General features: G+C 38.8%; 1 protein-coding gene across 1 annotated transcript in view; it reads left to right on the forward strand.

Annotated features, from left to right (window-relative positions):
- Positions 1-1,167: 1,167 nt before the first annotated feature.
- The window catches only part of LOC128602367 (receptor tyrosine-protein kinase erbB-4-like), a 42,185-nt gene continuing 17,820 nt past the window's right edge, over positions 1,168-25,532 (forward strand). Inside the window, exons 1-10 of the mRNA XM_053616126.1 lie at positions 1,168-1,217; positions 2,014-2,284; positions 5,664-5,850; positions 9,691-9,825; positions 10,872-10,937; positions 13,277-13,395; positions 14,257-14,398; positions 19,247-19,360; positions 20,939-21,065; positions 21,826-21,899. Coding sequence (XP_053472101.1) covers positions 1,168-1,217; positions 2,014-2,284; positions 5,664-5,850; positions 9,691-9,825; positions 10,872-10,937; positions 13,277-13,395; positions 14,257-14,398; positions 19,247-19,360; positions 20,939-21,065; positions 21,826-21,899 — 1,285 coding nt within the window. The remainder of the gene's footprint in view (positions 1,218-2,013; positions 2,285-5,663; positions 5,851-9,690; positions 9,826-10,871; positions 10,938-13,276; positions 13,396-14,256; positions 14,399-19,246; positions 19,361-20,938; positions 21,066-21,825; positions 21,900-25,532) is intronic.

The following is a 25,532-nucleotide window of genomic DNA, read 5'->3' on the forward strand; positions in this document are numbered from 1 at the left end:
GGGCTAAGTGTATCCACGTCATATTATAACTGGACTAAGTGTCTGTTTTTTTTTCTCTCTGTTTACCAGAGGTATTCTGAGATGACGCCAAGTCTTTGTAGACTTGAAACACTTAAATTTTTTGTAAACTATACCAATTTGTTGTAAAAACCACCACCCTGGCAACCATGGCATTAACTGTCCTGCCCTTTCCTTCTTCTATACTGAAAATGTTCATACAGCATGTATGGGGCAGCAGGATTTCTGCCCCAATAAGCCTCTATTAGTGCTTCTTGCAGTTCCTATTTCTGACCACTAGGTGATCTATATTTAAATCTTCATGATTTTCCAATCAAATGCAATCGAGAAGGTAAATGCCCCACCCCTGAAGGTTGGTCTGACTCTACAGTAGTACTGTAGCTTGTTATCAGTAAACATTGTTCATCGGTGTGTTTTTGGCTGTGCGCTTTCCTGTACACTATTCCCTTTTTCCACGCCTCAATCAGTTGAGAAAAAATATGGCATTTTGCATGAGGTTGCAGGAATTTTTCGAAGCCATTTTACCAACTTGAGGCTCTTCAATGCTGGAATACTGTATGTCATGTCCTCAGACTGATCGAGAACACGATTCCATCTTTAAACACCGTCAGAGCTCCTCCATCCATCGCTAAGACTAAGCAAAAGACTACTGTTAATGTTCTCCACACTTCAACTTCAAGCACTTCAGCATGCTGTCACTCTGACTTCCTGTTTCATAGAGAAATATGTCCAAGTTAAATTGTAATTAAAAAGCCAGGCCTTGAACTTTGGGATAATTTATGGATCCATCCTTCCATCCATTTTCTGTACCGCTTATCCTACACAGGGTAATGGGGGATCCCAGGGGACTTGGGGTACGTGATGAGAGACATGGATCATGGATCCAGGTGGTGTAACTGATACTGTATACATAACCTGGTTTGTGTCAACGGTGTTTGGGGTCTGAAGAGAGAAGAGCTCTTTTGAAGGAAGTCACGTACCATACTGGTCTCTATTTCCTCCTTTATTCCCATTATCATGATGCTGATTTTCCATTTTTGGCCTTACGAAAGTTAGAGTACGTTGGCACCTACTCATAATTAATTTTCCTCTCCATTGTTGTGAATAGTGGTTCTTGGTAAGACAAGGCTGTGGTGCAGGCCGATAGACATGACGATGGGATGCAGCAAAGACGGCTGCCAATTGGCGCATGGGAAACGGTATGCTGTATGTAAGTGTGTGGTGTTCAGATGGGATTTGTCTCTCGCTCTCTACATAACAGCGTAAAGTGTGTTGGTGCCGAGATGAAATTGATCTTGACACATGCGCACATATTCACACACTCTCTGGCTTTCTGCTGTAGGCCAACTGATCGAGCAGATGGTTCTGGCCAGCCGGAGGAAGATGTGTGGTGCGTGGAAAGGAGTGTGTTTAATTAAACGTCACGTCAAGCAGAGATGAATTATAGAGATTGTGAAGGCCTCAGGCCAAAATATTTTTGATGAATGTGTTATATGTAAGGAATAATACATAATTTTTCTATAACAGTATGTCCTCAAGTGTTTTATTCCTCTTATACCAAAACATCTATCCATCCATTTTTTGTACCGTTTATCCTACACAAGGGAGTCTAGAGGAAATCCCAAGGAACTCTGGGCACGAGGTGGGGGACACCCTGTATGCGGTGCCAACCCATTGCAGGACACAATCGCACAAATACAGTATACACATACACCCAGTCATACACAATTTGGAAATGTCAATCAGCCTACAACGCATGCCTTTGGAGGAAGCGATTGAAGCATGGGGAGAACATGCAAACTCCGGGCACACAGCGTGGAGGCAGGATTCCTCCCAACTCCCAACATAAGACGTGCAAGGCAAATGTGCTAACCATGAAGCCACGAAGAACACAAAGAACAACATATACTTTTATTCCGTTATAGTTACATTTAATGGTGTGGAACGTCCAGCTGTAAACAGTTCTTCCATCACCAATCTTTTTCTCTCGGTTAGAGTTAAAATCAAATGGCTCCAAACAGTGAAGGCAAATGACTGCTCTGAGTCAGTGTCTCGGCGTTGCCTTGTATGGAAATCATTCTACATATTGAACAAAATCTTTCTGTGTTTTGCAGTGTGTGAGGGCACCGATAACAAGCTCAGCACCCTGTCAGATCTGGACCAGCAGTACTATACCCTGCGCAAGTTCTACGAGAACTGTGAGGTGGTGATGGGAAACCTGGAGATCACCAGCATCAAGCGGAACCACAACCTGAACTTTCTCAAGGTGAAGCACACCGACATTAAGCTTTAACCTTAACCTCAAATCCTGAACCGTAAACCTAACAAACCACAGCCTGCACTTTTTCAATGTGATTCACACCAACATTGACCTTTAACCTTAACCCCAAATCCTGAACCCTAAACCTAACTAATCACAACCCCAACTTTCTCAAGATGAGTCACTCTGATGCTAAATGCTCAACAAACAAACTGCTTAAAGGCGAATTACTCCAACCTTGGAAGGCCTGCAACTTCCTGAGGATCACCCTAACTCCTAACATCTAAACCCTGAACTTTCTCAAATTAAAAATGAATGATTAATCCTAAAGCTCTAAACCCAAACACTCAACTTCCTGAATGAGGAATTCTCTAATGTGACAGTGGGAAAATCACTAGTTAATATCAGTGCGCTGGTTCTAATATGTACTGTATGTTATCATTTCTATAGTAACAGCTTCTAACAGAACTTGAGTGGTGGATGCTCCACATAATCCAAGTCTAATAATAAGTGGAATTAAAGACACAAAGGAAAAAGTGTAGATGTTGATATGGTCAAGGTTTCTGTCAGGAAGTAGTCTTCAGTGGCAATTCTTTGTCACGGTCAAAGGTAAAGCTGTACGTTTTCTGAAACTGGAAATTCTTGGTTTCTCACCAACATGACAAGTTGCAGGTTTTTTTTTTTTTTTTTGTCGTATTAACTTCAACAGAGGCTGATGAGGGAATGACTGCCAATAGCTTTTTGTCTAAATCATTTGCGAAATATTTGATGAACATGATTAGATCAGACTGAGCTAAGCTTGACCAGTAGGTTGCCCAGTTAATTAATCTTGTCCTCTCTCCCAGTGTTAAAATAATGACATTTTAAGAAGTTTCTAAAGCGGAGTACTTACAAAGATACAAAGGGGATTCGAATCAAAGAGCCGTAGACGTGGTCGGCCATCTTTAACGGAGCATGACCCACTTTGGCTGTCCTTGAGGATTTCGCCGAGACTGAAACACAGACTGCTGTTTGAGAAGTGTTGTTTATATTCCTGTCATGAGCCCATGAGATGGTCAGAGCTACACAGAGGCACTGATGACAAAACAGGAGCGTGACTCCTGAGTTAAACTGAGTTAAACAGAAACGTAATCCATCCATCCATCCGTTTTCTACACCGCTTATCCTACAGGGTCACGGGGAACCTGGAGCCTATCCCAGGGAGCATTGGGCACAAGGCCAATCCATTGCAGGGCACAATCACATATACATTCACACACTATGGACACTTTGGACATACCAATCAGCCTACCATGCATGTCTTTGGACTGGGGGAGGAAACCCCTGACCCCGGAGTTATGTAGCTCTATAAAATCTGTAAACACTACCTTTAAGTAAAGTTTTTCAAGAATAATTTATATTTGTATAAACATTAGACATGGGTGTGGCTTATACAGTATAATTCCATATAAGCCACATAACTGGAAAGAACCAGTTATTTTAAAACCAGCAGCGGCGTTCAATAGTGCATCTTTTGACCTCCATAATTGTGAACTGTCGTGAAAGTCTAGTACGTTTGATTAGAGATTAATCATACAGTACAGTAACTATGAAACGCGTGTATTTTCTCACTTTATTTTCCAAGTAGCTCGCTGAATTTTTACCCCTCCAAGACTTTACGCAAACTTCCTTGAACCTTTTTATTTTTAACTTTTTTTTTTTTTTGTGATTTTTATGAATATACACGCTTTTGATAACGCTGGCTGTTTCAAAATCAAAGTGGCTTTCATCATAAAATACCCTCTAATGTCCCTTCGCTAGTCGCCCCCCCCCCATTCCACCCCTCCTCCTCGCAGCAAAAAGACGCTCTCATCTTGCTTTACTTAAAGAGTCATTTGAGATTCGTTTTGAATCCAGTCGCAACACGATGAATTTTATAAGAGCCGCTTCTCCGTGCGGCTGTAATTAGCGAGTCTTTATACGAAGCTCACGGTCAGATATGTAACACGAACGATAAGCTGATTTCTGTGGATAGGTAGCAAAAAAAAAAATGTCGATTAGCTTAAGAGCATCCAGAGATTGACTCGGGTCGAATAATTCTTTTGATTTCTTTGGACTAGCAAAATAAATAAAATTTAAAAAAAGCTGGGTAATAATATCGTATTGTTTGATTGTTATAGCAAATGATAAAGAGAAACAGCGGAAATCAGCCACGTGTAATTTGTAAAAATGACCCGACTGCAAGACTGGTTATATGATTACACCCTCACCTTTTCTCATTAAACCTGAAATAGCAGAAATGCTTTCTTTTTTCTTTTCTTTTAAAAAAATAAATAAATTCATTTTCTTTTTTAGAATATTGGTAAATCATGCAGGTAAAATCAGAGTGTCCAGAGTGATTCCTCAGCCACATAATTACATAAAATTCTCCATAAGTAACAATAATAATAATAATAATAATAATAATAATAATAATAATAATAATAGTAACATATCGAATCATGCTTCAGGTTAAATTTTTAAGCTTAAAGATTTTAAGGGGTTTAATGGACGTAAAGTTCATACTGAATCACTGCAGAACAAATGGATACCATGGTACAATTTTTTTTCTTTCATTTTTGTAATACAGCGTCTCAGATCTGTTGAGGTTTATGCAACTCATTTGTTCAGGATTGTTATGAACATGAATAGTGTGACCCGTTTTTAATTTTTTTTTTTATTTTTTATTGTTATGCAGACAAGCTATATCCAACGAGGTTATTTTCATGCAGAACCCGCTCGAATTTGACACGACCCAACCTCTTACTTGATAATTACAGGAGCTGTAAGGTATAATCTGACTAATTACAGCCTGCGGCGTTCGAATTTCCTCATGCATTGTGCGCCGTGTCAGGGAATTGTAGTCCTTGCCTATTCTCGCTGACAAAAGTTTCGCGTCGGTAGTTATGGCATGGAACTTTTTTGTGTTCAACTTTTCTTTGTGAAAAGTGAGCGCATGCATGTAGTTATAACAGCGAATTCTTTTTTTTTTGCTTTTCACTTCTGGTTTTCGTGACCGTCAATTTGAAATGAGGTGTAAATGGACACTGTCCGTATATGCAAACGCATATAATTAGGACACGTTATATGAAAATAATCAATGACGTGGTGGTGTTAACACTAATAACTAAAGTGTATTATTACGATTGTAATTTTTCTGGATTAATTAAAGAGCAACACATCATACTTTTTGTCTGTTTCTAGTTACATTTAGTGTTGCGGATGTACATCCGCAAAACAAGTTCCTGTTATCACGTACATGGCAGCTATCAACAATCATTCCCTGACACTGGAGACTCCTTCCATAAATGTTCACTTGATGTCTCCTGCATTTCCTGTATTCAGTGTTCCTGTTGTGTTTTCGCAGTCGATCCGCGAGGTGACTGGTTACGTCCTGGTGGCTCTGAACCATTTCGACTATCTGCCTCTGGAGAACCTGCGCATCATCCGCGGTGCTAAACTGTACGAAGGCCGTTACGCTCTGGCCATCTTCCTCAACTACAGGAGAGACGGATACTTCGGTCTGCGCCAACTCGGCCTCAACAACCTCACCGGTACTCGTTCCCGTGGTTCCTGTGTTTCTGCCTCTTTACTTTCAACATCGCCAACTTTTTCTACGTTCCTGTGTAATCGTTCGATCAGATTTCATGATAAATGTATATGAATTGTTGTGACTGGTGAATGGGAATGCTGTCCTTGTAGTTCATTGGCTAATACAGAATGTACAGTAGGATTATATCAATATATATATATATATATATATATATATATATATATATATATATATATATATATATATATAACACCTCATATCTATTTGAGACTGTTATCAAAATGGACCAAAAGTTGATATAGATGCCTTTGGTTTAATGAAGAACAATTTTTTTTAAGTTACTTCATCCATGCAAACCCAATAGTTTCAAATTCAGCTCACATCCTTGCTGGAGAACTATTGCCACATAAATTGGTAGTTCTAATAGAACATTTTAAGCTCTGGAGTACCTGGAGAACTTTAAATATAGTAATGCAGTTTGTATGGATTTGTATGAATTGCCTCCGAATCAGCCATCATTTCCAACTTTCCCAACTTTCATTGGAATTTCTCGCACTCGTGTGAAAATATAGCTATATGGAAGAAATCCGCACCAGGGTGCCAACATGGTGGAACACTGTCCACTACTAGGGTCCACTATTAGGGTAGAATCCTTAACTATCCAAAGAAGCCTTGAGGAGCCCACCAAGATGTTCTTATTGAGTCAATCTATACAGGTATTTCCGATGGATTAGGTCCAAACTCGTGGCGAGGAGAAAATCCATTGTCACAATCCAAAATGACAAGCTGAAGCTAACAAGCTGAAACACACAAGAAATACGAGAACCAGAAGAAGTTGGAAACTAGGAGCTATAAGGAATACAAAGGAAATACAGAACCTACAGTAGGAAACAAGGTGGAAAAGCTGCTACATGAGATTAGTTACGCTTCCCAAACAAACGGGGGTGTTTACACTCAGTAACTGGCGCTAGCAAGACAAAATCAGATGAAAAACAATGAAATATAGTGGTTGGTCAGAGGTGAACTGTAGCAACAACGAAGAAAACAAGGGCTATAGGAAGTACGTATACAGGAGTCTCCTATATCAACCTGCACATTTATAGACGAGTAGGTGAACCTGAGACTTTTTGCCTAAGACCTGCTTGTTTCTGGTGTCCGTGATACTTGTTGTCTTTTGGAAGAAAAAAAAAAAAAAAGCCTGAAGAGCAGCTTTTGCTGTCAGCATGATCGATGAGCTCGAGCAAATTCCATAAAGTGTGCAATATCCCCATAAACGAGCTGTCAAATGAATGACTGAAAGACAACCATTTATTTCCTCAAAGCACACCGACACATGGGACATTAGGCCCAAAAAGCATATGGGGCTATGCCGGTTCTTCTTCATTGGTTTCTTGAAGGTAAGCTAGGGGAAAATGAATTGGTACATTACCTCCATGCCACCTACAATGCGCACTTTAATTTATACTGAAAATAAATGACTTTCTACAAAATAATACGGAATATGAGGTAAGAAGCCTCCTTTTAAATGACGCTATATGACTTCTTTGATTTTGTAGTATTATGTACTGTAACATCCAACTATCCATTTTCTATACCGCTTATCCTACTGGATCACGGGGAACCTGGAGTCTGTCCCAGGGAGCATCAGGCACAAGGCGGGGTACACCCTGTAAGGGGTGCCAATCCATCACAGTGTACTGTGACATGAACTCATAATATAAAACAATGGTCAGAACAATCTACATGGCCAACAGCGTCTAAAATAAACCAGTTATGTTGTTATTATTATGTTATATGTTACGTTTACGTCAAGTATCAAACATCTATGAATTCATATGAAGTATATTCCCATTCATATTTTAATTTTTTTTTAGTACACCTGGGTGAGTAGGAACAGGAAATTGTTCAACCATGACTTCCTGTTTCACAGGGGTATAAATATGAGGTAACACAATCCAAATTCCCTTAGTCATTCAAATCAATAGGTAAGACCAAGGAATATAGTTGTGATTTGCAGCAAAAGGTTGTTGAGCTTCACAAAATGGGGCGTGGCTATAAGAAAATAGCACAAGCATTGAAAATGCCCATTTCCATCATCAGGGCAATAATTAAGAAGTTCCAGTCAAGTGGAAATGTTATGAATCAACCTGTAAGAGGACGCACTGTGAAAAGGATGGTTCGAGTGGCTCTATCAAATATCAACAGATATTAAATGAAAACCTGACTGCTCTTGCCAGAACGCTTTAAAATGGACCGTGGTTGGATCTTCCAGCAGGACAATGATCCAAAACATACATCAAAATCAACACAAAAATGGTTTGTTGACCACAATATCAAGGTCCTGCCATGACCATCCCAGTCCCCTGACCTGAACCCCATAGAAAACCTGTGGGGTGAACTGAAGAGGAGAGTCTACCAGCGTGGACCTTGAAATGTGAAGGATCTGGAGAGATTCTGTATGGAGGAACGGTCTCAGATCCCTCGCCATGTATTCTCCAATCAGCCATTATAGGAGAAGACTCAGAGCTGTTATCTTGGCAAAGGGAGGTTGCACAAAGTATTGACTAAAAAACACCTATATTTAACAGATATTTTTTTGGATGAACCTGTGTTCTTGTTTGCAGTTGTTTGATATCCATGAGGGTATTTTTGCGAATTTATTTAGACAAAAGATCAAAAGGTTAAACAATAAAGACAATTTTTGACAGCCTTCTTTGCTCATATTTACCAAGGGTGCCAATATTAGTGGAGGACACTGTACATACATATAGTACATACTTCCATCCATCTATCCACCTTTCATACGATCAATCCAGCTGTCCATCCTCCCACCAAGCTTTAATCCTCCTGTCCATCTATCCACACATCATCCATCCTTCCATCGATCGATCGCTTGACTGTTCCATCCATCCATCCATCCATCCATCCATCAATCCATCCATCATCATGTGCATCCAATCTTCTGATCCCATGGATCCATCAATCTTCTAATCCATCTATCTACCCATTATCTATCCTCCCATCAATTCGTTGATTTGAGCGATCCATCCATTCATCCATCGATCTCAGCACAGTGTTTATTACACTCATATATAAAGTAACTGAAACGGTCTTGCCTTTAAGTAAAAAATAAAAGTTTCCTCTTTCTCTCATTTCTGTGCTTTAGTGAGAACACATTCATATGCATGGTGTTGAGTTCATTAATTCAGTTTTAAATAATTCAGCCTTGACTTGTACTTAAATGTTAATGAGTCTCCAGCAGCCAAGCCAAAGCGCTGTTCCTGAATTTCCTAATAAGTTGTTGATATGATACAAACAAACCTTTTTGTGCATAAATATTAGTTTCGCTCACTGCCATTACAAGGTGTATGCAAATTCGTCATGTCATGTCCCAAATTAGTGAATTTTGAGCTCCTCTTCTAACTCTTTATTAGAGACTAAAGTACTATTTGGACATAATCATAATTCAGTTACTGTACATTATACCATCTTAAGATTAACAAATGCGCTAGAAAAAGATATGATTATTTCCACATCCTATGCTAGCACTGGCTAGTTGTTCCTACCTACCAGTAAGTCATACGTTCGGACAATTACGAGGCCAAATTTGGAAAAAATTGACATTGTTATTCATCATTTGTTGGAATACGTACAGGTACATGTCGTGAAGAAACATCTTCCGAAATTCTGCTAATGACATCTTCACTGTCTAATCTTCTTGCGGAGATGCTGCTGAGTCATGAATTCTCATCCATTGCTATATTTGGTTTAAAATATGTATATATATATATATATATATATATATATATATATATATATATATATATATATGTCCTGGCAGAGATCCTGAACGGTGGCGTGTATGTGGATCAGAACAACTTCCTGTGCCACACGGACACCATACACTGGCAGGACATCATGAGGAACCCTCGCGCTGAGCTTCTGGTGGTGCCGTCCAACAACAGCAGCAGTTCATGTGAGTACATTTTGAGCGCGTACGCCTCGTATCTGTATGGAGCCACAACTGGTTCATTATGATTGACATTCGGATTCATGAGCCCAAAATGTGAAACTTCTTCGAGTCAAGAAAAACGGAGCCGGATCCATTTGTAGCTGTAATAATGCGACCTCTCTTTGTGACAATGTCCTCAACGGTTCCTCATGTACAGAAACAGGATCTACAAATCTGGCTAGTTCATGCTAGCAAGCGATAAGATCAATTTTTTATATGTACGTATTCTATGCAAATTAGGTATGGCCGGCTCGAACGATTCCTCGGACCAGTCCTATCGTGCGTGCGTTCAGTTCCCTGACTCACAGCTTTTAGTTCCTAGCTGGAATGTATTCACTTTTTACAAAATAAATAAATAAATGGAAGAAAACCATCTTCAGTATATGGTACGAAGAAGAATAGCGCTCGGAAGGAAGTAGCAGAGATCATGGCGAGTGCACAAAGCTAACGCAGAGAACTTGGTATAGAATGGACGAAAGGCTCCGCTCATTAGTGGAAGGAATGATATCCAGCACTTCCTGTGTAATATTTACAGTTACAGTTTTAATAAGCCATGCGTATACAGTAGGTGTTAAATGGTACTTGACACCGTTTTCACACTAAATTAATTTCAGCGATTTTCTCCGCTAATTACGCTGCCATTTGTATGTAATCGACTGCCTAGTAATTATGAAGCACTTTTAAAGTAGGTCTTTAGTGAAGAGTAATTATTTTGAACAGACTCTGTTTTGTCAGGGGTACACACACACACACACACAGGGCATTGACTGGGGGCTAGAAATGCCTATTAGAAACTATCAGCATGCTTACTTTACACATTATCAAAACAAATTTCTCCGTTTTCTGTAACAGTCAGAGGTAAAGCTGTAATGTTTTGTACGCATTGCGGTTTCCTCAGTGACGTGACCGTAGCATTGACACTGGAGACTCCTTCCACAAACGTTAAAAACACCCCCGTCATGATGTATTCCTTTCATGTTGTTTTTTTCTTCTTCTTCTTTTCTCCACAGGTAGACGCTGCCATCGAAACTGTAACGGACGATGTTGGGGTCCTCATGACGATCAGTGCCAAATCCGTGAGTACTCGTCGAAGTGTTTACGCGTGGAATCTTGTAGATACGTTCCAGAGGGAAGTGGAAGCGATCCCCGAATGCTTTAAAAAAAAAAACACACACAAAGTCATAAATTAAAACGACTCTATTAATGAATTATGTAGCGTTATTCTTTTCAAGTCAACCAAAACGTGCGCTTTAAAAATAAATCAAAAATCGGATACCTTGAAGATCAATTTTTAAAGTGCACCTATTATGGTTTTTCAAATATTACCTTGCAGGTCATGTGTCATGCACGTAGCTGTTTTTGAAGGTAAAAACGTCTGCAAAGTTGTAAAAATCAAAGCGCACGACTAATGGAGTTATCGACTCCCATAAGAAGGAACCGATTCTGAACGGCTGAAACGAGTCGTTAGTGATTCCAGACTTTACTTCCTGTACAAACGCGTGTAGGTTTGAAACAAAAAAACAACCCCGCGTCTGGTCTTCATCACCTACTCATCTGACCAATCAGAGCAGAGTATGCTCTCTGAAAGGAGGAGTTTAGAAGGAATCCTTTAGAACGAATCATTTAACGAGTCATTTGTGACACTGGGGGGGGGGGGGGGGGGGATTAAGCTGCAGTTTAAAATGATGAACACGTTAAAGTGTTTTTTGACCTCGGATCATCGAAATCTATTGTACAGGACCTTTAAAACAAAATTAGGCAGGTTTCAAAACCATAATATGGGTGCTTGAAAGTTATGAAGTGATTCAAAATGAAGCGTATCTAACATTTTATTTAACAACAACAACAACAACAACAAATTCATCGATATCTTATAAATGAACTCAAAATAGATCAAATAGATGATATCTTGCAATGATTATGATCTCATGAGCCAGTTTTAGAAATCTCACGGCTTCCAGCAAGTTGTGTTGGAGTGCGATATATAAAAAAAATAAACAAAAAAACAAAAAGAAATACAATAGGATGATGTGCTGGATCAAGTGCTATTCTGTAAGCCATTTTGTTGAAGTCGAAGCAAATTAGATTAGCGATGAGTCATTTTTTCATTTTATGCTCCATTAATTAATAGTCTCTTGCTTTTATGTTATGTCTTATTGTATTATATTTAAGAGCAAAGGAAAAAAAAAAGAAGTACTTCCAACTTCAGTCTGCATTTTCTATCCCTATAACACTTAGAAACAAAATCTGGCAACCTTGGATTCATGAACAGGTCATTTGCATAATTTGAATCGTATTTAAATTTAAGTACCTGCGAGTTAACCCAACTCTGAATACAAGCAACGACCCTGACTCTTTCCCCGGATGTTTGGACTTAACTGAAGGCTAAGAACGTTTTTGACAGCCACGCCACGCTCTATCCCAGTGTTTGTTAGTGTTAGCGCCAGAGTAAACTTTTATTTGGTAAAACTCTTGAGTAAGTGCTACATTGAGGGGAAAAATACAAACAGGTTATGTCAGCGACATTCATCATGAACTCCTGTGCAGGATAATAGACAGTGAATGGAGACTGCGGAGCAGAACGCTTGATCGCTAGGCAGTTCTTTTGAAAAATCACGACAGGTTCCGCGCGTCCCTCGCTGCCTTCTCCTCCTACATGTTGACTCCTCCTGACTCCTGCAGCTTTTCTAATCAGAGTCTCTGTTCCACTGATAACTCTATTGGAGGTGCAGATCGCAGCGTGGGCGATAATTACAGAGGGACTTGCCAAGTACAGGTTGAGAGAAGGTTCCAGATCCACAAACATATTGATGTGGCTGACACACTATAGTTAAACAGTTACAGTAATTGCAGGGAATTTCCAGCGTACAGCAAAGAGCGTCAGAACTTTTTTTTTTTCTTCTTTATGTTCTTCATGGTGGAGCAAATCTAAATGTGTCTGTATACCATATATGTCGACTTACACGGTACGTTAGGTACTGTAAGATGAGTCTTCTTACAAGATTAGGTGTCTAACGGTTAGGTGGGCTCAATATTTATTCGAATGATTCCCACCCATGTTCTTGAAGCTCCACCTTCAGGATCTACACTGGCCCGTAGAGTAGAAACACAAACAAGTCGGTTTTCCCCAAAAAACCATTTAGTACACTTTCTCTAAGACAATCTTTAATCTGTTGTTGAATCTTTTTATCATGTTCTACATATATTGTACGTTAATCAGGAAACAAACAAACAACAACAATTTCACCTTTAATGTCTGAATAACCTCCTCATGGTTGGTATCTGACGTACTGTAGCTTAAGCAAAATGTTACTATAAATGATCTGACAGGAATAGCTGTAGAATATCTGTCTCTGTAATAAACGTATTTGTGTGTGTGTGTGTGTGTGTGTGTGTGTGTGTGTGTGGGTGTCAGTAACGAAGACGGTGTGTGCTGATCAGTGTGACAGTCGCTGTTTCAGTCCCTACGTCAGTGACTGCTGTCACCGCGAGTGCGCTGGAGGCTGTTCCGGACCCAAACACACCGACTGCTTCGTACGTCCTCTTTCTCTTGCTCTATAATACGTTGTCATACAGCATTGATGTTCATACTGAAGTAACGCCGCCATGCTACAACAGCAGAGCCGTGCCTTAATTTATTAAACAAGTGAACAAACAAAGCAAGCGAACAAACATTATTTATTTATTTATTTATTTATTAACCAAATGAACAAACAAGCAAGCAAACAAACATTATTTCTTTCTTTCTTTCCTTATTTATTTATTGGCTTGTTTGTTTGTTTTGTCTCTGTAATAAAAATGTTCATAGACGGTATAGATAGTGTAGCCCTAACTAACAAACAAACAAACACATGCATCGATTAATTTATTATTATAACGGTGTTTGTTTAATACAATTTTTCATAGGTGGTGGAAATAAACGGGGGGAAAATAATTTATTTAGTTTAATTTAGTTTAGTAGGTTTTCCTAGAATTTTTATAAATAAACTAATAAATAAAATATTTGGGTTTAAAATAAAATAAAATACTTACTAAATATGAGGGGAATATTAGTTGTTTGTTGTTGTTTTTTTTCTCTCCAAATCTTTATTGATGGAGTAAATAAATAAATTAATTAAACACTTTGTTTGTTTTAGAACTCTCTATAGATAGTGCAATAACTTGACAAGTAAACAAACAAACGAAAACACATTTTTGAATGTTTGATAAGGAACATCTATATATCTATATATAATACTACAAATGAATTAAAACTATTAAATGTGATGCATTTATGTGTTTGTTAATTTAAAGTCTTTACACACAGAATAAAGAAAGAAATATGTATTTTTGGATTAGGAGTTTTAATCAGAGCAGTGTTTGACTATATTGTGCAATAACAAACTTATTTTCCAGGCCTGTACCAACTTTAATGACAGCGGCGCTTGTGTGACGCAGTGTCCCCAACCCTTCATCTACAACTCCACGAGTTTCCAACTGGAGCACAATCCCAATGCCAAATACACGTACGGAGTGTTCTGCATCAAGAAATGTCCATGTGAGTGTCATCGGTTTTGTCTGTTTATAAACCTGTTATGTGCTGTTCACTGTGTTTATAAACCTGTTATAGTGCTGTTCACTGTGTTTATAAACCTGTTATAGTGCTGTTCACTGTGTTTATAAACCTGTTATAGTGCTGTTCACTGTGTTTATAAACCTGTTATAGTGCTGTTCACTGTGTTTATAAACCTGCAGCACTGTTCACTGTGTTTATAAACCTGTTATAGTGCTGTTCACTGTGTTTATAAACCTGTTATAGTGCTGTTCACTGTGTTTATAAACCTGTTATAGTGCTGTTCACTGTGTTTATAAACCTGCAGCGCTGTTCACTGTGTTTATAAACCTGCAGCGCTGTTCACTGTGTTTATAAACCTGCAGCGCTGTTCACTGTGTTTATAAACCTGCAGTGCTGTTCATTGTGTTTATAAACCTGCAGCGCTGATCACTGTGTTTATAAACCTGCAGCGCTGTTCATTGTGTTTATAAACCTGCAGCGCTGTTCATTGTGTTTATAAACCTGCAGCGCTGTTCATTGTGTTTATAAATCTGCAGCGCTGTTCATTGTGTTTATAAACCTGCAGCACTGTTCACTGTGTTTATAAACCTGCAGCGCTGTTCACTGTGTTTATAAACCTGTTATAGTGCTGTTCATTGTGTTTATAAACCTGCAGCGCTGTTCATTGTGTTTATAAACCTGCAGTGCTGTTCATTGTGTTTATAAACCTGCAGCGCTGTTCACTGTGTTTATAAACCTGTTATAGTGCTGTTCATTGTGTTTATAAACCTGCAACGCTGTTCATTGTGTTTATAAACCTGCAGCACTGTTCATTGTGTTTATAAACCTGCAGTGCTGTTCATTGTGTTTATAAACCTGCAGTGCTGTTCATTGTGTTTATAAACCTGCAGCGCTGTTCACTGTGTTTATAAACCTGCAGCGCTGTTCATTGTGTTTATAAACCTGCAGCGCTGTTCATTGTGTTTATAAACCTGCAGCGCTGTTCATTGTGTTTATAAACCTGTTATAGTGCTGTTCACTGTGTTTATAAACCTGCAGCGCTGTTCACTGTGTTTATAAACCTGCAGCGCTGTTCACTGTGTTTATAAACCTGTTATAGCACTGTTCACTGTGTTTATAAACCTGCAGCACTGTTCAATGTGTTTATAAACCTGCAGCGCTGTTCATTGTGTTTATAAACCTGCAGCGCTGTTCATTGTGTTTATAAACCTGTTATAGCGCTGTTCACTGTGTTTATAAACTTGCAGTGCTGTTCACTGTGTTTATAAACCTGCAGAGCTGTTCATTGTGTTTATAAACCTGCAGCGCTGTTCATTGTGTTTATAAACCTGCAGCGCTGTTCATTGTGTTTATAAACCTGCAGCGCTGTTCATTGTGTTTATAAACCTGCAGCGCTGTTCACTGTGTTTATAAACCTGCAGCGCTGTTCATTGTGTTTATAAACCTGCAGCGCTGTTCATTGTGTTTATAAACCTGCAGCGCTGTTCACTGTGTTTATAAACCTGCAGCGCTGTTCATTGTGTTTATAAACCTGCAGCGCTGTTCACTGTGTTTATAAACCTGCAGCGCTGTTCATTGTGTTTATAAACCTGCAGCGCTGTTCACTGTGTTTATAAACCTGCAGCTCTGTTCACTGTGTTTATAAACCTGCAGCTCTGTTCACTGTGTTTATAAACCTGCAGCGCTGTTCACTGTGTTTATAAACCTGCAGCGCTGTTCACTGTGTTTATAAACCTGCAGCTCTGTTCACTGTGTTTATAAACCTGCAGCTCTGTTCATTGTGTTTATAAACCTGCAGCGCTGTTCATTGTATTTATAAACCTGCAGCACTGTTCACTGTGTTTATAAACCTGCAGCTCTGTTCACTGTGTTTATAAACCTGCAGCTCTGTTCACTGTGTTTATAAACCTGCAGTGCTGTTCATTGTGTTTATAAACCTGCAGCGCTGTTCATTGCATTTATAAACCTGCAGCACTGTTCACTGTGTTTATAAACCTGCAGCTCTGTTCACTGTGTTTATAAACCTGCAGCTCTGTTCACTGTGTTTATAAACCTGCAGCGCTGTTCATTGTGTTTATAAACCTGTTATAGTGCTGTTCACTGTGTTTATAAACCTGCAGCGCTGTTCATTGTGTTTATAAACCTGCAGCGCTGTTCATTGTGTTTATAAACCTGTTATAGTGCTGTTCATTGTGTTTATAAACCTGCAGCACTGTTCACTGTGTTTATAAACCTGTTATAGTGCTGTTCATTGTGTTTATAAACCTGTTATAGTGCTGTTCATTGTGTTTATAAACCTGCAGCGCTGTTCATTGTGTTTATAAACCTGCAGCGCTGTTCATTGTGTTTATAAACCTGTTATAGTGCTGTTCATTGTGTTTATAAACCTGCAGTGCTGTTCATTGTGTTTATAAACCTGCAGTGCTGTTCATTGTGTTTATAAACCTGCAGCGCTGTTCACTGTGTTTATAAACCTGCAGCGCTGTTCATTGTGTTTATAAACCTGCAGTGCTGTTCACTGTGTTTGTAAACTTGCAGCACTGTTCACTGTGTTTATAAACCTGCAGCGCTGTTCATTGTGTTTATAAACCTGCAGCGCTGTTCACTGTGTTTATAAACCTGCAGCACTGTTCACTGTGTTTATAAACCTGCAGCGCTGTTCATTGTGTTTATAAACCTGCAGCGCTGTTCACTGTGTTTGTAAACCTGCAGCGCTGTTCACTGTGTTTATAAACCTGCAGCGCTGTTCATTGTGTTTATAAACCTGCAGCGCTGTTCATTGTGTTTATAAACCTGCAGCACTGTTCACTGTGTTTATAAACCTGCAGCGCTGTTCACTGTGTTTATAAACCTGTTATAGTGCTGTTCACTGTGTTTATAAACCTGCAGAACTGTTCACTGTGTTTATAAACCTGCAGCGCTGTTCATTGTGTTTATAAACCTGCAGCGCTGTTCACTGTGTTTATAAACCTGTTATAGTGATGTTCACTGTGTTTATAAACCTGCAGCACTGTTCATTGTGTTTATAAACCTGCAGCGCTGTTCATTGTGTTTATAAACCTGCAGCGCTGTTCACTGTGTTTATAAACCTGTTATAGTGATGTTCACTGTGTTTATAAACCTGCAGCACTGTTCATTGTGTTTATAAACCTGCAGCGCTGTTCATTGTGTTTATAAACCTGCAGCGCTGTTCACTGTGTTTATAAACCTGTTATAGTGATGTTCACTGTGTTTATAAACCTGCAGCACTGTTCATTGTGTTTATAAACCTGCAGAGCTGTTCACTGTGTTTATAAACGTGCAGTGCTGTTCATTGTGTTTATAAACCTGCAGAGCTGTTCACTGTGTTTATAAACCTGCAGCGCTGTTCATTGTGTTTATAAACCTGTTATAGTGCTGTTCACTGTGTTTATAAACGTGCAGCGCTGTTCACTGTGTTTATAAACCTGCAGCGCTGTTCATTGTGTTTATAAAAATGCAGCGCTGTTCATTGTGTTTATAAACCTGCAGCGCTGTTCATTGTGTTTATAAACCTGTTATAGTGCTGTTCACTGTGTTTATAAACCTGCAGCGCTGTTCATTGTGTTTATAAACCTGCAGCGCTGTTTATTGTGTTTATAAACCTGTTATAGTGCTGTTCATTGTGTTTATAAACCTGCAGCGCTGTTCACTGTGTTTACAAACCTGTTATAGTGCTGTTCACTGTGTTTATAAACCTGCAGCGCTGTTCACTGTGTTTATAAACCTGCAGCGCTGTTCATTGTGTTTATAAACCTGTTATAGTGCTGTTCATTGTGTTTATAAACCTGCAGCGCTGTTCACTGTGTTTATAAACCTGCAGCGCTGTTCATTGTGTTTATAAACCTGCAGCGCTGTTCACTGTGTTTATAAACCTGTTATAGTGCTGTTCACTGTGTTTATAAACCTGCAGCGCTGTTCACTGTGTTTATAAACCTGCAGCGCTGTTCATTGTGTTTATAAACCTGTTATAGTGCTGTTCATTGTGTTTATAAACCTGCAGCGCTGTTCACTGTGTTTATAAACCTGTTATAGTGCTGTTCACTGTGTTTATAAACCTGCAGCGCTGTTCACTGTGTTTATAAACCTGCAGCGCTGTTCATTGTGTTTATAAACCTGTTATAGTGCTGTTCACTGTGTTTATAAACCTGCAGCGCTGTTCATTGTGTTTATAAACCTGCAGCGCTGTTCATTGTGTTTATAAACCTGTTATAGTGCTGTTCACTGTGTTTATAAACCTGCAGCGCTGTTCATTGTGTTTATAAACCTGTTATAGTGCTGTTCACTGTGTTTATAAACCTGCAGCGCTGTTCACTGTGTTTATAAACCTGCAGCGCTGTTCATTGTGTTTATAAACCTGTTATAGTGCTGTTCACTGTGTTTATAAACCTGCAGCGCTGTTCATTGTGTTTATAAACCTGCAGCGCTGTTCATTGTGTTTATAAACCTGCAGCGCTGTTCATTGTGTTTATAAACCTGTTATAGTGCTGTTCATTGTGTTTATAAACCTGCAGCGCTGTTCATTGTGTTTATAAACCTGTTATAGTGCTGTTCATTGTGTTTATAAACCTGCAGCGCTGTTCACTGTGATTATAAACCGTGTTTCTGCTGTATTTGTTTTTTTATGTGGTGGATTTATTTCTGTTTATTTATTTATTAGTTTGTATGTTTCTTTGATTGTCTGTTTATTCATTCATTTGTTTGATTATTTGTGTGTGTATATGCGTGCACTGCGTCTGACTCAGTATGTACACTCCTCTATGTGTGCTCTATTACTACTGAGTTGTGTAATGGGCTTTAATTCTCCTCCAGATAACTTTGTGGTGGATCACAGCTCCTGTGTTCGAGCCTGTCCGAGTAACAAGATGGAGGTGGAGCAGAACCACGTCAGGATGTGTGTCCCCTGTACTGACATCTGCCCTAAAGGTGCGTAGAATAGAAGAGAAGAGGAATTCACTATGGCGGATATAATGACCGGTAACAACTTTGAAGGAAATGCAGTACAAAAGGAATAAACCACTTGGTGGTGTGCTGTTACAGGAAAATAATCAGCAGTGGTGTGGCATGATTCTAGTAACAGCATGTCTTATGTCTTGAAGTGTTTTATTCCTCTTATACCACACCAAATTTTTCCATGATTATGGCAATTTATTTTTGGCATTTTGACAGACACCCTTATCCAGAGTGTCTTACATTTATTATTAATCTTACATTTATCTCAGTTGATTGCATTTATTTATTTATTTATTTATTTATTTATTAAAGGACGACACGTCATCCTTTTATCAGTTTATAGCTACGTGTCGCTCCTGTTGTCACATAAACTCCTCTGTCCTGAAGGTATCGGGGAAAAATGCAGGTAAAGTTACAGCTTTACCTGTGACACTGGAGACTCCTTCCGTAAATGTTAAATAAACACTTCCTTACAGAAAACTACGGGAAACACACAACCATCAATTAGTGACCTTTTCTTTGTTGGTTTATTTATTCATTCTTTCATTGATTTATTCATTCATATGTTTATTATTTTATTAATATTAGTAATTGATTTATTTTTGGTTTCTTTTAATTTTTTTTATTTGTTTGTTTGTTTGTTTGGTTGTCCATTTGTTCATTAACTAATGAGATTTGTTTATTTATTACTTGCTTGTTTGGTTTTTAGGTTTTTTTTTAAAAAAAGTGTTTGTTATTTATTTGTTGTTTGTCTGTTCATTTATTTATTTATTTGTTTGTTCATTTGTTTTTTTGTTCACTTGTTTATGTATTTGCTTGTTTGTTTGGTTGTCAATTTCTTCATTAAATGAAATTAATTTAATTATTTTAGTTAATTAGATTTGTTTGTTCTTTGTTTGTTTGTTTGTTTGAATGTTTCTTTCTTTACTTGCTTGTTTGGTCTTTTTTTTATTTGCTGGCTATTTATTTGTTGTTTGTCTGTTAATTAGTCTATTTGTGTGTTTGTTCATTTGTTTTTTTTTTGTTTGTTTGTTTATGTATTTGTTGCTTTGTTTGCCTGTCCATTTGTTCATTATCTAATTAAATTAATTTTATTAGTTTAATTAATTATATTTGTTTGTTCTTTGTTTTTGCCTCTTTCTTTCTTTCTTTACTTGCTTGTTTGCTATTTTATTTTATTTTATTTTATTTGTTCCTTTATTTATGAGTTTGTTATTTATTTATTGTTTGTCTGTTCATTTATTGATTTGCTGTTTGTTCTTTTGTTTGTTTATTTGTTCATTTGTCCGTTCATTTGTTTGTTTGTTCGTTCACTCATTTATTTGTTGATTCCACACATTTTAAAATCTGTTTCAGTCCGTTCACATGTATGTCCCTGTGTAAGTCGTTACTATAGAAACGATAACGATATTGGAGCTGCTGTGACCAATCAGAATCGTGATCAATACGCCATTTTAATTTTTTTCTCTTTTGACTTTAACAAACTATTTACTCATGCTGATCAGTTCGGACGTCTGTTTATTTTGAAGCGTTTTTTTTTTTGTACTTCAGTGTGTGATGGAATAGGGACGGGCGGTTTACACACGGCTCAGACCGTCGACTCCAGCAACATCGACAAGTTCATCAACTGCACCAAAATCAACGGCAACCTGATTTTCCTCATCACTGGTATTAAAGGGTGAGACTTTTTTTTTGTCTCCTGTAACCACTTCAAAATATCCACTTTGTGACTTATTTATTTAAAGGTAACGTTTTTAGCCAGTCAGTCATCGTAGTCGCTTATCCTGACCGTAATAAGCCAGGAATTTTATCTAGCTAGACCTTGAATACCACAGAAGAACGTTTCTTAACATGGGTTGTGTTACGTCCTTCTCAATCGTTTGGATTAATAAAGCACAGAAATGACAAACAAACCAGTGTTAGTACATAAACTTGCTAATATTAGCTAGGTTACTTAAATATGCGTTGGAACGCGGGCTGAATGAAGGAACTCTCTTCATGTCTCATTGGGTGTTGGATGCAGCTAGCCTGCTAACACTAGCTCGCTAGCTAAAGTCTAGAGTAGAAAACATAACGATAATGCCTGGTTGTTTTTGATGCTTTATTATTATTATTATTATTATTATTATTATTATTATTATTATTATTATTATTGCTGTTTTTTTTCTGCCCAATCTGCATTGCCTGTATTTATTTCTCATATTAGCATTAGCATCCTTGCTAAAACCCACAACAGAAGATCAAAGCACATATATCTGACGAGGCTCAAATTTTTGTTGAGATTTTTATAGTTGAGAGATTTTTCATTCCCATTTACACTCGTATTTTATAACTTCACGAGCGTGTCATTATGAAGAGATTGGGCGATTTTCAGAAACTTCTTCTGACAATCTCACACAAAATAACATTTTCTTACATTTCTTCTCTCCTCGTGGCAGAGACATGTACCATGGTACCGCAGCTCTGGACCCTGAACGCCTGAACGTCTTCCGCACTGTCCGAGAGATCACAGGTGAGTTCAGTGTGAATATAAAGACACAGGATATCGTTATATCGTGTTATCTACTGTAACACTTTAATGTAATGTGGAAGATTCAATTCAGATTGGGCAGAAAGAGTCACATGACAAGTTGTTCTTGTGTTTTGTTTTGATTAGTCGTTACGTCTTGGTTTTTCTTTTGTGTTTTTGGTTTGTTGTGTTTTTAATTTTACTGTTTTGACTTGTTGTGTTCTTGATTTGTTGTGCTTATGGATTTTCTGTTGCATTTTTGGTTTCGCTGTAGTGTTGTTCTTATCGCTGTAGTGTTGTTCTTATCGCTGTAGTGTTGTTGGTTTTGCTGTAGTGTTGTTGTTTTCGCTGTGGTGTTGTTGTATTCGCTGTGGTGTTGTTGGTTTCTCTGTAGTGTTGTTGTTTTCGCTGTAGTGTTGTTGTTTTCACTGTAGTGTTGTTGGTTTTGCTATAGTCTTGTTGGTTTCGCTGTAGTGTTGTTTTCGCTGTAGTGTTGTTGGTTTTGCTGTAGTGTTGTTGTTTTCGCTGTAGTGTTGTTGGTTTCTCTGTAGTTTTGTTGTTTTCGCTGTAGTGTTGTTGGTTTTGCTGTAGAGTTGTTGTTTTCGCTGTAGTGTTGTTGTTTTCACTGTAGTGTTGTTGTTTTCACTGTAATGTTGTTGGTTTTGCTGTAGTGTTGTTGTTTTCGCTATAGTCTTGTTGGTTTCGCTGTAGTGTTGTTGTTTTCGCTGTAGTGTTGTTGGTTTTGCTGTAGTGTTGTTGTTTTCGCTGTAGTGTTGTTGTTTTCGCTGTAGTGTTGTTGGTTACGCTGTAATGCTGTTGGTTTCTCTGTAGTGTTGTTGTTTTCGCTGTAGTGTTGTTTTCGCTATAGTCTTGTTGGTTTTGCTATAGTGTTGTTGTTTTCGCTATAGTCCTGTTGGTTTTGATGTAGTGTTGTTGGTTTTGCTGTAGTGTTCTTGGTTTTGCTGTAATGTTGTTGGTTTTGCTGTAGTGTTGTTGTTTTCGCTGTAGTGTTGTTGGTTTCGCTGTAGTGTTGTTGTTTTCACTGTAGTGTTGTTGGTTTCACTGTAGTGTTGTTGGTTTTGCTGTAGTGTTGTTGTTTTCGCTGTAGTGTTGTTAGTTTTGCTGTAGTGTTGTTGTTTTCGCTGTAGTGTTGTTGGTTACGCTGTAGTGTTGTTGGTTACGCTGTAGTGTTGTTGGTTTCTCTGTAGTGTTGTTGTTTTCGCTGTAGTGTTGTTGTTTTCACTGTAGTGTTGTTGGTTTTGCTGTAGTGTTGTTGTTTTCGCTATAGTCTTGTTGGATTCGCTGTAGTGTTGTTTTCGCTATAGTCTTGTTGGTTTTGCTATAGTGTTGTTGTTTTCGCTATAGTCCTGTTGGTTTTGATGTAGTGTTGTTGGTTTTGCTGTAGTGTTCTTGGTTTTGCTGTAATGTTGTTGGTTTTGCTGTAGTGTTGTTGTTTTCGCTGTAGTGTTGTTGTTTTCGTTGTAGTGTTGTTGGTTTCGCTGTAGTGTTGTTGGTTTTGCTGTAGTGTTCTTGGTTTTGCTGTAATGTTGTTGGTTTTGCTGTAGTGTTGTTGTTTTCGCTGTAGTGTTGTTGGTTTCGCTGTAGTATAGTTGTTTTCGCTGTAGTGTTGTTGGTTTTGCTGTAGTGTTGTTGTTTTCGCTGTAGTGTTGTTGGTTACGCTGTAGTGTTGTTGTTTTCACTGTAGTGTTGTTGGTTACGCTGTAGTGTTGTTGGTTACGCTGTAGTGTTGTTGGTTTCTCTGTAGTGTTGTTGGTTTTGCTGTAGTGTTGTTGTTTTCGCTATAGTCTTGTTGGTTTCGCTGTAGTGTTGTTTTCGCTATAGTCTTGTTGGTTTTGCTATAGTGTTGTTGTTTTCGCTATAGTCCTGTTGGTTTTGATGTAGTGTTGTTGGTTTTGCTGTAGTGTTGTTGTTTTTGCTGTAGTGTTGTTGGTTTTGCTGTAGTGTTGTTGTTTTCGCTGTAGTGTTGTTGGTTTTGCTGTAGTGTTCTTGGTTCCCTTTCAAACGGAACTCCACGTTGCGTTTAGCATACCACTATGGGAGCGCCCTCGTGTGCGACCGGCATCCGAAGCTTGTGTAAAATCATGCCTGCCGTGATCAGGTAACGTGGCAATTAAGAGTGTCGCGTGATATATATATGGCGCCTGTGAACCACGCCGCCAGCCTTATTATCTTCAGCAAGACTGCATGTCGGTTGTTTGTGTAAAGAAACAAAAAGACGCTTTATTTCCTATGACGTATCAGGACGTATCAGGGGACGTGAGGTTGTTAGGGCAGTTAGCCCCCAGTGCTACGGTAGGGCCTCCCCTAGCCAAGGCTGTCCCAAGTTTTCAGTGTTCTCTGGTTCTCTGATCAGCGAGCTGTCACAGGGCAACAAAAATCTGATGCTTTCCCTCCAATAGAATGTGGAATAGTTAACATCAATAAAAGACCGTCTGGCAACATGGAAACTAATGTGTGCCAAATGTGTTCTGTCTACCGTAGAAAAGGGTTACCGGGTCCAGTTCAGAGCTTGACACCCCCCCCCCCCGCCCCCCCGGTTCAGAGGTGTGCTCACCACAGTAGTCAGCACAGACCAGAGCCCGACATTAGCGCAGGAAGTAAGATCCCTCTTAGACAAAGGGGACATAGAATGTGTACCCTGTTCCCTGGGGGGGGTGTTACAGCCGTTATTTCCTGGTCCGCAAAAAATAGAGAAATAGAGGAGTATGCGGCCAATTTTAGATCTGTGTCATCTGAACTGTACTCTTCAGACATACAGGTTCAAGATGCTGACGCCCAAACTTATCGTTCCACAGTTTCAGTTTGAGGACTGGTTTGTGACGATAGATCTAAAAAGTTCATATTTCCACACAGAAATATCGCCCAGTCACAGGAAGGTTTGCGTTGGAGGCGACGCATACCAAGATTCAGCTAGACCCAGTAGAGTTCACTGTAGAGTTGTTGGTTTCACTGTAGTGTTGTTGGTTTTGCTGTTGTGTTATTGGTTTTGCTGTTGAATCACTGTTACGTTTTGTTGCGTTGTTGTTTTGCGTTGTTGTGTTTCTGAATTTTCTCTTGTGCTGTTTTGCTTCCGTTAATGTGTGTTGCACTTATGAGCCAAATTAAATATCAGGGAAACAAAAAGAAAACCAACAGCATTTAGAAGCCCTTGGAGAGAAAAAAAAAGAAGCGATAACCGTAATAATTTTTGTGTGACTTAATAGTTGCATGAATTGCGCACTGTTCTGTTCTGTTCCGTACGAGTACGGACCTGCGTTCATTCGAGAGTCAGAATTGTTCTATATAACACCCTGGGTGCTGCCGTGTTGGGTTTTTATAGGTGAGGAGAAGGGATTTCTTTTGGATATGACAGGAAATTGGTGACCAGAGTGCATTAAAGAGCGAGAGAGGGTGAGAACTCTGGCAGCTGAATTTCAGATGTATTGCACGCTGGAGAGTGAGAAAAAGAAAAAAGCGCTCCGCAATAATCGCCAGTTATGAAAGCGTCCCTAAAATGGAGCACAGTGTCGCGCGACGTTGTTTGATTAAATGTAGCGACATACAAAACAATAAAGTGCGTCTCATATTAAAGCTTTTTGTCACTCCGAACCCCAGACAGTGGCACGCCAAACGACT

Source organism: Ictalurus furcatus, chromosome 26 (assembly GCF_023375685.1).
Source record: "Ictalurus furcatus strain D&B chromosome 26, Billie_1.0, whole genome shotgun sequence".
Lineage (NCBI taxonomy): Eukaryota > Metazoa > Chordata > Actinopteri > Siluriformes > Ictaluridae > Ictalurus > Ictalurus furcatus.